Source organism: Dermacentor variabilis, chromosome 3 (genome assembly GCF_050947875.1).
Source record: "Dermacentor variabilis isolate Ectoservices chromosome 3, ASM5094787v1, whole genome shotgun sequence".
In the NCBI taxonomy this organism is placed as follows: domain Eukaryota; kingdom Metazoa; phylum Arthropoda; class Arachnida; order Ixodida; family Ixodidae; genus Dermacentor; species Dermacentor variabilis.
The window spans coordinates 91,086,207-91,104,601 of NC_134570.1; the positions used below are offsets into that span (position 1 = coordinate 91,086,207).

At 48.8% G+C, this 18,395-nt stretch overlaps 1 protein-coding gene across 5 annotated transcripts in view; it reads right to left on the minus strand.

Moving 5' to 3' along the window:
- LOC142576030 (uncharacterized) overlaps nt 1-18,395 on the minus strand; it is a 155,598-nt gene that overhangs the window by 59,656 nt on the left and 77,547 nt on the right. For 3 of the 5 annotated variants that reach the window (XM_075685917.1, XM_075685915.1, XM_075685919.1), the window contains exons 3-6: nt 5,896-6,206; nt 4,787-5,040; nt 3,234-3,459; nt 1,767-1,820 (exon numbers count right to left, since the gene is read on the minus strand). In XM_075685917.1, the coding sequence (XP_075542032.1) occupies nt 1,767-1,820; nt 3,234-3,459; nt 4,787-5,040; nt 5,896-6,206 (845 nt within the window). Of the gene's footprint in view, nt 1-1,766; nt 1,821-3,233; nt 3,460-4,786; nt 5,041-5,895; nt 6,207-10,780; nt 10,932-18,395 lie in introns of those variants that run through there. The other 2 variants (XM_075685918.1, XM_075685916.1) reach the window with 2 other exon arrangements.

Below are 18,395 nucleotides of genomic sequence, written 5' to 3' on the forward strand. Positions count from 1 at the left end.
TGTTTCGGCTGATGCAGTAGGCACTACAATGTGCATGCTGCAGAAGACAAATGACACCGATGTGGAAGTGTACAGTTCAATGACGCAATGCACAAGTACAGCGCTCAAACCTGAATGTTCACATTTTTCATATGTGTTGTCCTCAAGTGTGGCTTTTCAAAAGCTTCAACTGCCAATGTGAAGTTTTTTACATAAAAATGCGGGAGTGTAGGCCTCAGTGCCTTGGAGATGTGAAGCTGATTGGTGGCGTAACTCTGCCTGGAAACTTTTTTTTTTTTTTTTTGCGGGACTCTGAAAAACAGCCACATTTTGATCTTAACACGATCGAGATGAACAGCCATATGATGCAGTGAAAGAGGCTGTTGTATCGATTTACACCCCTGCAGCTTTACGTGGCACTGCAAAATGACCTGCGGTCACACATGAGCGAGTGCAATGCAGTGCACATTAAGACATATGCCATGCAAGGCAAAACACACAGAGTCGGGTGCAAAGGCATTTCATTTTATTCCAAACACACAAAAGCTGTTAAAAAGGCCAAATAAATTATTCCGTATTAAACATCACACATACAAGAATCTACTCGCAGTCACATATCAGCAGTGAACAATTGTTCTATGAGAAGATGTTATCGTACAATGTTAGTGCATGTTAAAAGTGAGTACAGCCTGAATTACCGCAAAAGGACCAGGGTTATGAGCAGCTTAATTGAATAGCTTGCATTATCGAACAACTCTTCTTCAAGAAGAAGAGCTGCTTCATCACAAATTGGGAACCTGGGCAGTGAAACCCAACTGGCAGTTTCTCCAGAACACATCCAGATGGCATTGACCAGCCTTATCTATTAGAGAATGTCTAAGCTTGGCAGGTGTCAGGAGTACTGAAGTGTCGTCTGCGTAATCATCGATGGAAGCCACGATTTGTGAACTGTGCGTGTGTACAAGTACTTGATTTTCAATACCAGGACAGGGTCGATCGTCTGTAAGAAACCACCCCAAGGGGCCATAGATAGGTTAGACAGCTGTTTCATGTCACCATTCTTGTGTAAGGCAGAGATCAGCATTTCAGATGCAAGTGACTAACTGTCCATAAGCTGCGTTGTCATCAAAATGATGTGCAGCTGCAAAAATGAAGAAGTGTCTCAAAAACATTGCGAGCCAACAACTCATTCCATTGTCTACTACCATATTTTATTGAAACAAACTGCTAAGACTAGATGCTTTGCTTTCTTCGTGGAGGCTTGCAGGCTGATATGAAAGAAAAGTTTATTTTATTTGAGAGAGGCAGAGAAAAAGGAAACAGGAGGGAGACAGAAGATGGCGTCGCAATCCGCCAGAAGCCAAGACAGCCATTTGGGTACAGTGGGAGCTCCAGCCAAGCGTAGATCTTCCGCATCATAAAACCATCCGTCGTATGGGCCTCAGAAGGTCATCAAGCGGGGGCGTCAGGTCCTGAAGCGAAAGTGTTCTTGGGGAAAAGGTCGTTTCCTTTTTTTTTGTGCTGTTCAAAGGCTCAGCCATGAGCGCAATCTCGGGGATGGATGGGGAAAAAATGGGAGTGGAACAAAACATGCACACATGTACATGCATACAACGGCATACACGCAGTGAGCACGAATGGTACAAATGACATCAGCAAAAGCTTTTTTTTTTCAAAACTTCACATTGGCAGCAGCATTTTGGCAAGAAATGATGGCACTGAATTTGATTAAACATCAAGGACAGTCATTGGAGATACCTGCCCATGCTACCCTGATGATTACGCACCTGTAGGGAGTTCTGTGACGCTACCATAGGTGAGGTGAGCGGCTTAGTAGACTTCTGGAAATGTAAAAAATCAAAATCATATTTCAGACACTATATCGAAATTATGTGGAATTTATTAGGGAAAAATAAAAGCTTAAGGAAAAGGGCAATTTGTTACGGAGTTAACACTACACGTATGTTATTAAAACGAAACCCAGCGAAGTACTATACAAGTGGTTACATACAAATGTTTAGTCAGAAAATGAAAAACAAATGCCCCTTGAAACTAACGTTAAACATTTAAACATTTATTGCAAAGCACTTTTATGAAACATTACAAGCACAATAATTGCAGTATTGATTATCTAAAATTATGAGTACTAGAGATTACTGAAAAGCAACAATTCAAGGCACTTCACAGCCTTAACAATAGATTGTATATTCAAATACAGAATGTAGCAGACAAACTGCATTTACACAGCACCAAAAAGCACGGGTTCAGCTGCATGTGATGTAAAAAGAGAAAGCAGAAGGATTGTGAAAGGAAGACAGTGAGAGTTCGGTTACTAGAGCAGGATCAGCTCGCTAGATGCAAAATTTGCTAAGCTGCCAGAAGCACTGGGAGGCTGGGCTGGCCAGCAAATGGCATCCATCTTACCGTTCTCTCCCTTGCAGGCATTGCTTCTGTTCACACGCTGCAACCGTGGCAGGTGTCTGTGGAACGTTACTCCCAGCAGTGGAGGGATTGAGCAAAGGAGAGGGACTGAGTAGCCGCTACTTGGACAGTTTAGGGAAAGGAGACAATCAGCACAGGTGTAGGGGAGAGAAGAACACAAGTGAGTGAAACACCAGGCAGCTTGCAGGAGGTCCTAGCTTCTCGTGTTCCACATCTCGGCTGCAAGCCTGACAGCTCCGTAAGAAGGCAATTCCCGCCAAGCCTACTTTGAATATTGTGCCTAAGTAGCAGATATGAGGTTCTATCTTTATATTGTCAAGTCAAAGCACATATCTGTTGCTCTTTGTAGAAGGCTAAATCTCGATAAGGTATGTAACTACTGTGCCTCTGAATACTTGACAAAATAGGCATTACAAGACAACTGAGACAGAAGACTTCAATCACTGGCTGTTCTTTCTTGCTTACAGCAAGGACCTTTACTATGAAGGAGTGAGGAAACCTCAAGTGTAGTGATATCCAATTCACAATATACAATTTTTCTTTGGTGTGCAACAGAAGCCAGGCACGAGTAATAATGAAATGTACCGCGCGCTGTCAAAACGTTTGTTACCACTGCACTGAGGAGACAGTGTTACACTTCTTTTCTGAATGCATGGCTAATGCTGACACAGCTGGGCATTAGTTAACTGCAAACTCGAGAGATCTGCCCCACGACAGGAGACAGGCCAACAGCCGAGACAATGGAATGAAGGCACGGCAGAGACCAAGGAGTGGACTGGTGAGTGGGCAGGAAGACTGCGGGGGAGGATTACCTTGGCAGGGGAGGTTAGTGCAGCGACGCCCAGCCTTACCCCGGCTCTGGCGGAGGCCGAGCTCAGGGAGCTGCGCAGTGATTCTTGGCTACCTGCACGCCGCGGCTGCGAGGTGATGCGCGTTGTGCGCGTGGTCGTTGTCGTGGTAGTCGAGGTGTGGCCTCCCTCGCGGGCCACCTTGTGCAAGGGTGCAAAGAGGCCATGCCGCGGCAGGCATCTGAAGTACCTGGGATACAACGTTGGGACACAACCACATCATATGGTGAAGAACCTATCCTGCATCTCCCATTGTGTCATTTCAACTAACTTCGAAGTTGAGAGAAAGTTAAAGGGACACTGAAGTCTAAAGGCAAATATTGAGTCAAGCTCAAGTGATAGGGTAATGCTCGAGAAAGTCTAAGGTGCCAATATTAGCATGAACAGAACTTTAGTAATCAAGCAATTTAGGTAAATGCAGGACACTATTTGAGCCTCCCTGGGACACTGAAGTACTATCCCCGTGACATAGGCACTCCTCATTATAATTCTGTCACTAGTACTCAACCATTCGTAATAACAAGAACATTGCATTGCATTATAAAACAGAAGAAAATGCTACTTGTCCAGTTCTATTCGATTCATAGAAAAAATAACACATTGATGTTACCCTAGACAACAATGCAGGCAGGTGAAAGATTTCATTTTTGCTCAATTCTACAGCTCCTGCACTTTCGCATTTCGGTACTTTCGTTATCACTTAGCTCTGCACTGGTTTTGCTGGCTCCCAAAACTCAGACAAACTGCAGGTAGCAGAGAATGCCACATCCATGTGATGTTGCAGAATCGGCAAACAATCCATGCCACATTACCAAGAGCAGCTGCAGTGGTGAATCCAATGATTTGTACAGGCTCAGTTTCTTCAAGGCCGCATGTTTTTTTTTTTTTTTTTTTGCGCAAGAAAACCGTAGCACCATCTGTCGGGCACCGTTTTACTGACCAATGGCAGTAAAGGGCGGTGATGGCATAGGCAACATCAACAGGGCGAGTGAGTTGAATTCCGCTAAAGGTATTCTTCAGACGTGGTTTTCTCTTAACGAAGTCGTTTCTCATCACTGCAAGGTTTCTGGAATGGTATTTTTAACAGTCCACATTGACTTAGTATTTGCCTTTGGTGTCCCTTTAATAATGGCAATGTTGCAATGCACAGTCATGATGATGGCGAGTCAAGAGCATGTCTTTCAAAGTGTTGTTTCAATTGGCTTAGACTAAGTATAATGTTGTGAGCCTATCATCTGCAAGTCAACAGTGTGCTTATTTCTATGCTTGCCTAAGGTTCAGCAAGCTGAATGAAATAAATGTGCCTGTGAGAGAACCAAAGCTGATAAAAAACTGCATGAGAGAAATGAATCTGTGAAGCCTGTTGCGATGTCCCTAATGTTAAATATGTGTTGGCAGCTGCAAGGCTGGTAACCTGCTCTGATCCAGAAGAGCCTCAAGCCAAGTGTAACAGCCAAAAATATTGTAACGCTAACAAAAATAAAAGGGCACAGTGGGATAACTGAAGAAGGACGCACTTCTTTCCAGCAACGGAGCCGTCATTCTTGCCGACAGGGTCATCCAGCTCCACACCAGCCCACTGTCCTGTGGCGAACTCTGTGGGTCCAATGAAGCGCAGGGTGCCAGCCTTCATGCCCGAGGAGGCGTTCACTATGACACGGTCGCCAACCCGCAACCCACAGTCGGTTGTCGTGGTCAACGTGTGCATGGTGACCGCCCGCGGCGAAGACCGAGTGCTTCCTGTAGGGGAGCTCACTCTCGTGGTGGTCACCTGTAGGCCCGATCCAGTCGAGATTCCAGCTTAAGTTGTCTTTTGCCTACTGAAAAGTCTAACATTTAAAATCTCTGCAACAATTTAGGAAACTGCAATCAAGCTGCTAAAAAATGTTGAGCATCTACACTTAATACTGGCGTGTGGTGCTGTTTTGCAAAAGCACTGGTTTTACGTATCATTTTACTTTGATGTAAAATGAGGAAGAGCAGGAGGGTGGGGATACAGTAGGTAAGATCACCTTAATGGATGATTCAAAGTAAAGAAATTACAAATACAAGCATGCTGAAACTGATAGACTTCCAACAAAGTTTCAGCATGTGCTCTAACATAAGAAAAGAATGCAGCCTAAAGTTCACCCCATCAACCAAGCTGGTGATTACCCCTAGTAAAGTAAAACATAATTTATAACACAACACAAAACTAAGAAAAAAGCTGTTCTAGTCATGCAAGTGAAAAGGAAACATGAGCACACGAAAACCTAGAAGATTTCGCCTAACTGGCATCACCTGTATATGCGGGGCGAGACACTTTACAATAGAGGGAATTGAGAACAAGAGCCAATGTCTTCCATGCCCAGGAAGGAGAACCAACTTTTTTTTTCTTTTTTATCCACAGCCCTCATTTCAACTGTGCAGAGTCCCTGTAGTTTAATATAAAGACCTCGTGGTCACTGCAAAGTCGCCCCACGCACGTGCGACGGCTCTCGAGCCCCGCGCAGATTGTTCACTTCAAGGGCAGGACGCTCTACGGTCGGCTTCCCCGCTCGCACCCACGCACGGAGAGAAGCCAGCTTGACAGGCGCCCCACACACACACACACAACAGAAAAAAGGGAGGGAGGATGCAACGGGACCTGCGTCTTTCCGGGCCCGACGAGCGTGGCGGTGGTGTTGGTGCCGTTGGCGCCGGGCCCCGGGAAGCGCGAGAGGCGCTCGGGGCGCGCGAACACTCCGCGCCGGGCCTCGCACTGGAAGTAGCGCACGCCGTTGACCGAGCCGTCGTTCTTGCCCACGGGCTCGTCCAGAACCACGCCCGCCCAGTCGCCCGTGGCGAACTGGGTCTCGCCCAGGAACTGGATGTAGCCCGGACGGGTGCCGTTCACCCACACGCGGTCGCCCACGATGAAGTCGTCCGCCGAGCCGTGGTTGAACGGGCCGCCCGTCTCTGCGCAGCCACACACCGGGAGGAGACACTTACAACGTGGCTACAGTACACAATGGCGAAGTTTGGGCATCTTAGTATATACGGGGGACGTATTCTCGGACAACTGCCCCCTCTCGAAGGTAGTTTCATTTGCACAAGGGTCGAGAGCTAACGCGAGAAAGAAGCTAGCTGGCTCTCGCGGGCTGAGTCTCGCGAAAGTGAAACCATCGCAGAAAGTGCTCGCCCGAGAATACCGCCCCAGTACTGATTGCTCGAGGTTCGACAGCTCGAACCAAGAGAGGACTAAACATGCGGCCGGTATAATGTAACGATTGTTTTCGCTTTATTATATTCCTTTCCTATCGTCTACACCGCTCGGCGACCGGTCGATCTCGGTGGTAACGCCGTTGGAGAGCCGCTCAAATCACCAGCCAAAAAAACCACAGCACCATCTGTCAGGCACCGTTTTACTGACCAACGGCAGTAAAGGGCGGTGATGGCATAGGCAACATCAACAGGGCGAGTGATTTGAATTCCGCTAAAGGTATTCTTCAGGCGTAATTTTTTCTTAACGAAGTCGTTTCTCATCACTGCAAGGTTTCTGGAATGGTATTTTAACAGTCCACATTGACTTAATATATACAGTATATACAGGAGACGTATTCTCGGACGACTGCCCCCTCTCGAAGGTGGTTTCATTTGCACAAGGGTCGAGAGCTAACGCGAGAAAGAAGCTAGCTGGCTCTCGCGGGCTGAGTCTCGCGAAAGTGAAACCATCGTCCCTTCCGCAGTAGTACCGCGGAAGGGACGAACACCCGTCGAAATAATCGCGCTCCTGACAGCGGCTAGTCCCTCGGGAGTGCTACGTTTTTCCCGCCGCTCTATTCAAGGCGCGCGAAAAAGAATGGCGGGTGGATTTAACTTTAAATAGAAGCCGCTTATGAAGCTTTACAACGAACTGATGAAGTCGCCATTCTGTTCAACTGCCACACCGAAGTAAATTTTGAAGCGAAAACAGTAGCCGCAGAAAGAAATCTGGAGGAATCGCGGAGTAGTAGTTCAGGGTGCGCATTACGTTGTCGTCATCTTCAAGTTCCCCGACTGTTTCAGGTCTTCCCCTAGTCGTTTTTAGGTGAATTCCCTGGCACTCTGACACTGGAGGTTCGGGCGCAAGGAAGAAATAGTCGATAGCTCGCCTAGAGTTACTACGCCAGTCTGTAAGACTTAACAACTGCTATTGTGAGCTGTAAACCCGGTGGAACACGCTATCAGATTTGACTGAAAAATCGTGTGTTTCAGAATATCCAAACCACCCGGCCAGGTTCGCACCCGCAAAACCAGCAAGACTTTGCGGATTGCGTAGGTTCACACGATAACTTTGTTTCCTTCTGGCTTACCATTAAATTCGCCGTAATCCCTGTACGTAGTAATTGCCTCGATACAAAACAACCAGGAAGAAAATTCTGTTTTTATCTCAGATTTTTTTAGAACTGACAAAATCTCGGAAAATTCTAGGTTCTCATTGGTGGTTTATACCCTGGTAATTTCAAGTCCAAGCTCTACCGAGTGACTGATTCCCGCGTGCAGCAGAGGATGAAGTGTGCCCCTGTCTGCGCATCTTATGTAAGCGCTAAACCAGACGAACCGGAACTGTTGCCGCAGGCGCCTGCAAAATCCCACACCAACATAAGACGTTTCTTAAGCACGCATCGAAATACGCGTTCTTGAAGAAGTAGCCGAGACAAGATACTCCCCCACTAACCAAAGAGCCACGTGCGTTAATCGAGTCTGGAAAATCGCGACGGATTTTCTCAGCAGTTGCAACAAGTAACCGCAAAAGCGACCCATTCACGAACGGCACGGTCCCGGCGAACGTCGCAGAAATTTCCACACGCTGCTTAGAAGAAGACGGTATCCGCGTAAAAAAAAATATATATATATATAGCCCGCTGCTGCATTTCGACGAATGGCGGCGTCCCGCTCCGACGTGCGATGGGCGAGTCTCGAGGGCGCAAGTCTCCACGATGCACACTTTAAATAAAAAAGTTTCCGGGCTACAACGCGAGCGAACATATTTCCAGGACGCGCAACCGGCATCTTGGCGTTCCGAAGCTGGAGAACGGTGCGCTTCAGCACAACGGAGGAGCTGCTGCGCAGCTCGCATCAAATTTAGCGACGTTTCAGCGTCCTGGGATCTCTTGATTAACGCTACACCGCAAACAAACTGGGTGAAGGCGACATTCGCTACGCTGATGGACAATAAACGAACGAAGACTTGCAACAAAAAAAAAAAAAGAAATAATTGAGAAAGGTGTTCCAACGTTGCTCAGCCCAACGCTGCGCGGCAAAAGCGCGCAAGGAACACAACGGAACGCAGCGGAGCTGCACCACTTTGTACATTCCGGTCACTGGATTAGGGCACGCATCAACCCGAAATGTACCGAAAAGCCTGATGATACAGAAATACGCAGATTAAGAAGCACGAAGATTCAGACTATAGTGCCAACGTCTCGACCAAGACGCTGTCAGGGGCGGGCTACGTCCTCGTTCCCTGCTGGCACTTTCGAGTGACTACAGTGAGTAGGGGCAGAAGAAAATTTTCGCGACACTACGTTAACGCACACCAAAAAAAAAAAGGGGGGGGAGGAATAAGAGGGGTGGGGTTAAAGACGTCGCTTATGGGAGAATGCAGCCAACATATTCCAGCAGGCACGTTTCTGCGTACGCGAGCACCGAAGTAAGTAAGGTACGTGGTCCATGAATTGCATAGATAGGAGTTCAGAAATTTGAGTAGCATCTGGGCACGCGGCTCTCTCAGCAGTGGGGACGGAGGCGTGGGAGAGTTACGGACAATACTTTCGACGCAACCCTGACCAGTCGGCAGTTGAGTCCACAGCACCGAGAATCGCATATACGAACGACGTCTTGAAACGCAGTTGCAGAAACATTTTGGAACAAAGTATGGAAATCGCGACTCCCTTCGGCAAGATCAATGGCTACATATCCGGACGCGGAAGGTAAAAAAAAAAAACAAAAAAACACTCCTGACCCAAACACAATGTAATAACGCGACCATGGAATCGCACTCAGAGACAAAAGCGATGAGCGTCGTGTCATTACTCGGCCCATGGAATGCGGCGACCAAAGTCTTGTCTCCCTGCGATGCGGTTGAACAACGCCCTGACCTTCACTAAGCTGGGCCATCTGTTTTAGCTCCTCACGACGACTGCCTTGGGTCTTAACGACGCGACCGACCCCGTTATTAGTTCTTACACTCGCTAGTCTTTCTTCATCCAGCCAGCGCAAAACAGGACAGCACCCACGGGCAGCGGCAGAGGTTATGTCTGGGACAGCGCAAAGTTTGAATCCGTTGATATTCAAGAAACGTTTAAAGTAGACACAAACATCTGTTCTGACCTGACGCAACCAAAGCCTCCCCACAGCGGCACCCTACCTACGTTCGATCAGCTAGAACAGAAACGTAAGGAGGGGGTGCAAGAGAGCTTATCGCTACAAAAGCGGCCGATCGAATGTCAGTAAAAGAAAGAAGAAATGACGGAGTTCGGATAAGGCTTAGCAAGGAAATAATGTACTAAAATGCCACGCAGCGGGAAACCAAGATGTATACAATATACGGGACCACGAAGTCCTTGGATTTTTTTTTCTCTCTCTCTCTCTTCACGGGTGAAAACGACGCGCTTCCCACGCGCTGCTTGTTTGGCGGACGCATGCAGTCCGACCACGCAAATCCCCGGCCTGCCCAAAATTGGCTGACATCGAAGAAAGAGAGGGAGTTGTCTACGACCAAAAAGGAGAAGTGCGTCGTAATTGGGACCAATGCGCACGTAAACTGAGCGGGCAGCCAGTTCTAGAATACGCAACGACGCTCGGCCCCAGTAACATTGTAGCGGAGGGCAGAGGAAGAAAAACTTAGGAAACCACGCGATTCTCGAAAGAGACGAAAGAGAGAGAGAGAGGACGAGAGGAAGAGAATGAGAAAGCAAATAAAAGCGCCTTACGACGCAAAAATACCTCCCCTTCGACGCCCCCCCTAGCAGAACCACATCACGAAAAAACCCACGCACAGCTTCTAGTCACCTGCCGTTGTTTGCCCAGCCTACGCAGCGTGTAGCAACTGGGCAATTATGCTCTGGCGACAACAAAGGCAAACGCGTACACCTCCTAATCTTCGACGCCCGGGAAAAAGAAAATGGCTATCGGTCGAAAACGTCCGACTCGGAAATGCGCTGATCCGCAAGTTTGAAACCGTCGTCAATCCAGGCTGCACGCGTGCAGGTGCACTCTTTCAAAGCAAGGCATACACGACGGTGATCCAGGACACTGTGCGGCCGAGATGAAAAAAAAAAAACCGCATCCCGAAGATGATTCCGCACTCGCCCTCATATTAACGGTGCCTCTCGTAACGCGGCGATCACAGAGTTCATATGCGCGCACACAACAGCGACACCATCTCGCTGGACACAAGCGCGGCCAGGAACGAAACCAAAAGAACACCCGTGGGACACGAAACCGAAACCACGGAGCGCGAGCAGACGACAAACGGTGGCAGACGACCAGGACGACGGACGACGCACCTCGAAATCCGTACAGCGGGCTCGTCGACGGCATGGCTTCGTCTTCTTGCGCCTTCTCTTCAAGTCAGCTTGTGTCTGGTCGGGAGAAACCGTCACCGCCGGCGTCTCGGCTATCGAATGCGCGAGAACGCGCTACCTCCGCAGCATTTTATATTGACCTTCGCACGCTGCTCAGCGGGAGTGGGTGAGGGGAGGGAGGCGCATTAAAACAAAGGGGCGTAACGAGACGTTTCGAAAACGCAACGGGGCGGTCGGGCTCGACTGAGCGTAGCCGCGGTAGCCGCCTACGTCGCGCGTCACGTGGTCGCGCATGCGGCTGACGTCATCTAAGGGGCGCGCGGCGCGCGCGCGCAAACACACGGGTCGCTTGCACCATTTTAGGCAACAAAGTGACGCAGGCATAGACCGCGTGCGGAACCTAAATTCCGTATCAATAATTATGTGCAGCGGTCCGGGTCACGAGCGTTCAACATCGGCTTACTAGGCGACGCCATCGGGCTACACACAAATTCATTAAAGCGCTCGAATGCTTTTCAAGTGAGTAATGACTAATGCGTGCTGTTAAGGGCGAACTCCGAACGACTAATTACTGGCAGAGACGCAAGCGACACGGCCAGAGTGCACGAAACAATTAGAACGCTCCAGCGCTAGAAGAGTGTGAGATTCCAAAAGTTTTCGTGCATCAAAGGTAAAACGGTTTGTATGCAACGTTACGCAGTTTCAAATGCAGGCAGCGACCGATGTTTCTCCACGCTCTCTCTATCCACAACACAATTAATTCGGTTCCCATAAAACAGAATGCGTGACACGACAAGGTTAAGAGCGTCACGTTCTCCGAAAACGGACACACACACGGGGGGAGGGGGAAAAGGGGGGAAAGTATGCGCCGAACACACTCGCACGGTACAGTGCTCAATGCGGTCACATTTAAAATGCAGCCACGCTCCTCGCATGGGAAAGCGGCCGAAGCCTGCTGCATCGAACTAGCGATGCCCAATCAGAGGCGACACACACACACACACATGCAGACAAGGAGAGGCCTTTCTTGTATACGGCCAAGGCAGCAGCCAGCCGGCGTACGCGCAAGGGCGCGAGGCGGGGAAGGGGGGCATCCCGCCGAGAGTGCACCCTTGGACGCGTCCCACGTCCTGAAGCCGCGTCGGATTCGGAGGAGGAGGAGGAGGAGACAGGTTCCCCCAACGCCGAGGCGAGACGAGCACAAAAACACGCACGACGAGGCGAAACCAGGCGCACGCACGCGCATGTCATAAAGAAACTGGATGTCGCCTGCCGCCGGGCTACTGCATGGGAGTATGCGCAACGCGTACGCGCGATGGCGACGACTGACTCACTCGGAAGATGTTCAGGCTTCGCGAACAGACTGGAGTGATGAAGTGTAGCGCCAGAGTCGATGCCAGACTTTATGCGCATCGCGCGCTTTCCTTTGCCAACACGGTAGACGCCTCTCAGCTGGTCTCTGGATTTGCTGAAGAGCGTCTTTAATCCCAATCCGTCTTTTATGAGCGTCTTTAATCCTTTAATCCTAACTGCGACAACGCCACTGACTTCGACCAAAGGGGTGCAACACTGAGCCAGTTTAGATTGCTAAATTATGCTATAAAGAGCGATTGGCGCTTAAAACGCTATCTTCGTTCCCTAGACGTAAAACGCGCAATAGTAGTGATGACACCAAAAAGGCCAAACATTTGTAGCGGAATATCTTGCCAGTACTTTTTAAATTATGGGGTTTTACGTGCCAGAACCACTTTCTGATTATGAGGCGCGCCGTAGTGGAGGACTACGGAAATTTCAACCACCTGGGGTTCTCTAACGTGCACCTAAATCTAAGCACCACGGGTGTTTTCGCATTTCGCCCCCACCGGAATGCGGCCGCCCGGGCCGGGATTCGATCCCGCGACGTCGTGCTCAGCAGCCCAGCACCATAGCCACTGAGCAACCACGGCGGGTATCTTGCCAGTACTAACTTATACACAGGATACAAGTGTTGAATTGATTTCTGAGGTTTTACGTGCCAAAACCAGGATTTGAATATGACGCAGCCTGTAGTAAGGGATTCTGGATTGATTTCGACCGTGCCCCAGGGGATCTTCAAAGTGCCCCCATTGCACGGCACACGGGCGCATTTGCATTTCGCTTCCACCGAAATGTGGCCTCCGCGGCCGGGGCAAGACACAAGTGTTGACAAACGCGCACCACAAACCCAGTCTTGGGTCAACTCCTTTTGCACAGTTCAAGTTTGTGCGCTGGTGACACGTTTCACAATCCTAGCAGCGAACACTACAGCACGTCTAGCAGCGTCAATTACGACACCTTTAATCGAATTTGGCTAAGAAACATCAGCGCTGCCGCATTATAGTGTGACGTCGCGGATTCAATGTATTTTCCCGCATACATGGGTGAGTTCTGACGCAGACAAAGTTCTCCAGTATAGTCAGGCTAAGCTAGATCACGAAAAAGACCATGACGACCATATCCGCGAGTATGGGCGCTTCGAGGGAGATGGCAGCTGTGCTGGCTTGCCGGGAATACAACAGCTTGGGGCCGCTGGGCGCGTACCGCTGGGTATGTATACCCGAATGTACAAGAAGCAGAGCAAGAGGCAAGAATTGATGATGTCGGTACCAGAAGCAGCCGAATGCGGAGGAAGTAATCAAAATGGTACCGGAGCGTGCGTGGAGCAAGGAGTGTTATTGAGCCACACAGAAAAGCGCCGCCACTAGTATACCGAAACCATTACAGACGGCGTATACGGATCAGCATTACCATTCGGGGACATCTTCGCCAGCCACATTGTAGAGCCATCTTTGGTTCGCGTGTGTTGTTATACGATAAGGACGTCTAGAACCAACGAAAAAAAAAAAAGAACGAGACGTACAGGCTTATTTCATTGCAACCCGTACGTGCAACGCTGAAAGCAACAGTTCCTAGAAAACAAAGTCGGGAGAATCCTACCCCCGTCTCCGCAAGCTCAAATGTGTCGATTGTTTCCAGGCTCACCGCATACGTAATATACCTGCAAGCCGGCTGTTATATGCGAGACCTTGCACGACGAAACGCGACCAGCGACACTCGCGTCAGACCTGCTAGTTTGTCGTATTTGGTCGCTGATGTAGGAAACAGAAAAAAAAAAAAAAGCGAAGCTTGCGGCGCACAACAACGTAAAAGATAAACCGCGTCGCGCTGTTTCCCTATAGAAGTTGGAAAGCTACGTTGCCCGGATTCGCATGCACTACACGTAACGTCGCCAGCGCGACCTTCGTGCTGTGTAGAGGCGCACCGCGTTTGCGGACGACAGGAGAAAGAAAAACGACCATTAAACTTGGGACTTCGTAACGCGTGCCTTGATGGACCCACGTCCCGCCGCGTCTGCTGTTATACGGGCGGCAACACGAAGATTCCTTCGAAGCTCTGCGTAACACGGGTGGGAGATTTAAAAAAAAAAAGGAAAAGAAGGAAAAAAAAGGAAGAACAGGAAAAATGAGGGAGAGATGAACGGCTAATCGTACAGAATTTCCTCCGATTGCTTTGGAAATCGGAAGGCGGCCAGGATTTTGTGGCTAGACTACCGAGATTTCATGCTGCTTGCCCTATTACATGTCATTAGCCCGACTCAGCCGCGAGCATGGCTACATATGCAATAGATGTGTGGATACTAACTCAGTACGGTTGCAACACCTTCAATTCTTATCTGGAGCCTTTCACACCATATATTACAGGTAGAGGTGGCCGACTTTACCCAAGGCGCTGAAGAGTCTACAGCAAAATCGACAGTCCGGTTCTGATTCGACCACAATATACGCCCAGCGTTGGTATACTTGCCCGAAGTGCACCAATCTTTCACCTTCGCAAAAAAAAAGTGTTCGATGCATGATCATCCTTATTTCTTCTTGAAGATTACATTGAAATATATCTCCCTGAATTACACTTACATTGATTGATTGATTGATTGATTGATTGATTGATTGATTGATTGATTGATTGATTGATTGATTGATTGATTGATTGATTGATTGATTGATCTTACCGTCAAAAGCAATACAGTGTATAAAAGACGTCGCAGTGCGAGTATGCTGATTAATTTTTATCAACTGTGATTCTTTACTGCACCCCCAGAGCACGGTACCGAACCCGCGAAACCGTGCGTTGCGCCAGAGTGCCAAAAGCTACTGGGCCAGTGCGGCAGGTTAAACAAGCACTTTCGCACAACATTCATCTAGCGCTAGCAGCGTTTTCAATATACGACCCTCTAGAATGAGTAGGTCCACGCGTGCATAAAGATAAAAGGACGGCAAATACATCGCTTTATGAAAACAACAACAACAAAAAAAAGGCCCTAGAGCTCTCGCCGCGGAAGCGCTAGAGAGGAGGATGACAGATGGCAGCACCGCGTCGTGCGCGAGATAGCTCTGCGACCACGTCTTGAAAAGTGATTTGTGCGGATGACATCTCTCTACAAGATGGCCTTTGAACGTTTGATGAGATGCGCATAGGAAACCCGTTCGTGCAGCTCACCCACCCACTTTTTTTTTTCTTGAGCGGTGGGGGGGGCACGACAAAGGCTCCGGCGGTTTCGTCACGCTGTGCGCTGTTGACATCTGATTGAAGGCTGCCGCTGAACTTTCGGCAATTTGAAATTCTCGAAGAGCGCGTTAGCCTACATTTCCTCAAAACGGGCACACGCAAGACAACCACTCCGACTCCTTTGCAGCAAGTCTGTGCTAAGCTTACTGGGTTTTATCCGTAGGTCGCAGCAGCAGCATTATACCGTCGCCTGCAGTGAGCGACCTTAGCTTTTTGCTCTTAGAGAGCCTACATACGGTGCTTATGTACGCTCCCAATTTGCTCTTCGCTTGCGCGTCATATCCCGCTCTTATAGGTAACGCTGTTCTCGGGGACACGGTTAGAGACGGGAAAAATAGCGGCTTAACCTACGTGGAGGCACCTGCTATTGTCGATCTTATTCTTATCTCTCCGCCTGTAACCCCCCCCCCCCCAATAAAGAGAAAGAAACGTTCGTGTAATTAGATTTAGGTGTACGTTAAATGAGCCCTAAAAGAAAATATTAAGTCGCGCTAGATTGAATGATTAGGCTTTCGGAATAAAGAATTCGTCTTTGGCAGCGAGAGCAGAGCTTTTGTAAGCGTCAAAACGATGAACATCATGAAGGTGATCTGTGACAATTCCCTTTGTAAAGGGTTTTAAACTATTACCCTGGTCTGAATGGATAAATAAACATGAACCGTCAGAGGGGCGCCACCTGTTGTGCATTACAGCATTACTCCCGGGTGTCAGAAACGGCCGATTCGCAGAGCGCCCCAGAAGGAGGTCGCGCCGAGATTTACGTTAACTCGTCCGTTTTTGACGCGGGCGGTTCAAATCGAGGAGCGGCAGCGGGACCTTCGGTGGCAAATTACTACGCATAAAACTTATGCGTAGTAATTCTTATGATGCGCATAAAAATGACACATTGACACAAATAACAGCGAGAGACTTCCAGACGAAAACTTTGTCGATCTGGATCTACCTAACATTTCTTTTTTTCTTTTGGCGTCCCTTTAAGGAAACCCCAGGAGGTCAACATTAATATGGAGCCCTTCTCCACTGCGGAGTCTCTCATGGCCGTGAAGTTAGTCAGGGACGTTAAGCCCGACGAATCAATCGATACGCTTCATCTTCGGAACAAAGCGCCAACGGACAAGGAGCGTATAGAAAAAGCAGACAGGGCCTCGTCTGTTGAGGCGTGCTTCGCTTATTGGGGCTTTGTTCCGAGGATGCATCCCAAAAGGAGAGCGCATATCAAGGGACACATGTACGTAGCATCCCGCCGGTTTCGAAAACACTCGAGACGTTCCGACGGCAAGCGGCCGATCGAAGGAGGAGGAGTCGGCAAACGCCCACCACGTCGTATACGTATCACAACAACGGGGCCCGTTTTATTTTTATTTTTCAGTCGCTGCTGCCTCCCTGACCGACATACGGTGAAGAAATGGAAGGAAAGGGGGGAGGGGGGTAAAGGGATGCGTCCTTCAAACGACGTTCGATCTCCTCTCTCTAGCCCCCCCGCCCGCCAACCCACCACTTCGATTCCCCGCTGGCATACTTGAGCGTATGCTAATTGCCGTTCGTCTTCTCGTCGCCGCCGGTGGTCTCAGCTGCCGGGCTTTCAGGCACCGGGCTAAGCGAGCAAGCGAGCGAGCGAGCGTGAAGACGCGTTTCCTTTTTTTGTTTGTTGTTTGTGGGCTGGACACGCTGTTGTTGCCTTGACAGCATGCGCTGTGTGTACCGCGACTTCTGCGGTATAATGCGAGTTCTACCTTCCATAAGTATGCTAGGGCCGGCATTTAGCAGACCTAGACACTCTCAAAAAGTGAACAAAGGGAAACGGGTCAGGGATAAGCGTGTTTTTGTGTGTGTGTGTGTGTGTGTGTGCGCGCGTGTGCGTGTGCGTGTGTGTGTGTGTGTGTGTGTGTGTGTGTGTGTGTGTGTGTGTGTGTGTGTGTGTGTGTGTGTGTGTGTGTGTGTGTGTGTGTTCTTTTTTAATAACTGCCACACAGAGTGACAATAAAACATGTTTTCAATCAATCAATCAAACAGATGAATGGACACGAATGAATTACTGAGTACTTTCTCCAACTTTAACCGCTTTGGAGCACGAAAGTGTTCGAGTCTCCGCTTTCGTTAGAGAAAAATGTATTTCTTTTTCGATTTTTTTTTTTACCGGTAAACAATTAACTAACGCCGAATAGGCGCTGTCGAAACACATGACGTACGACGGGCCGGTGCGGAAACTTCAGAGGGGCGCCGCCACCAGCCTTTCAATTTAGCGTTGTTTTTTTTTTTTCTTACCGAACGTCATCTCCCGGTTTCGACATTGCAAAAGAGTAATTTACTAATGCAACTTAACATCTAGCGTTCCCTGGGTGTTCTACAGAGTGAAAATAAGCAAGAAAATAGATCGCGCCAATAAAAACTTTTGCGGTGGAAGCAATGGCAGCAAAATCGTACTAAAGCAGCAGCGCAAAAAGATCAATGAACGCAAGAAAGTAAGCATGATGTCAACTGCTTCAAATATCTCGAAACAGCCAGCCGTTGAACTCGTGCTGAGGAAAATCGTAGTAGTGACGATGAGTGAAGTGTTGTTGCTGCTGCTATGGTGTTGGGCCGCTAAGCACGAGGTCGCGGGATCGAATCCCGGCCACGGCGGCCGCATTTCGATAGGGGCGAAATGAGAAAACACCCGTGTAACTTAGATTTAGGAGCCCGTTAAAGAAACCCAGGTGGTCCAAATTTCCGGAGCCCCACTACGGCGTGCCTCATGATCAGATCGTGGTTTTGGCACGTAAAACCTCACAATTTAATTTTTTGTTTTATTTTTGTTCTTGTTGAACACGTCCGTCTTTAGTTAACTACACGTGGTCCCTGTCGATAGCACCGATTGTTGGCTTAGTTCTAACACAACATAGTATTTCAAATAATTATTTCAACGACACCAAGACGCATCGGTCAGCTGGGCGTCAGCGTCTTGAAGTATGAAGCGAAAAAAAAGAAGAAAAAAAGAAAGCTCCAACGGTTTGTTCAACGAGTACGACAAGGG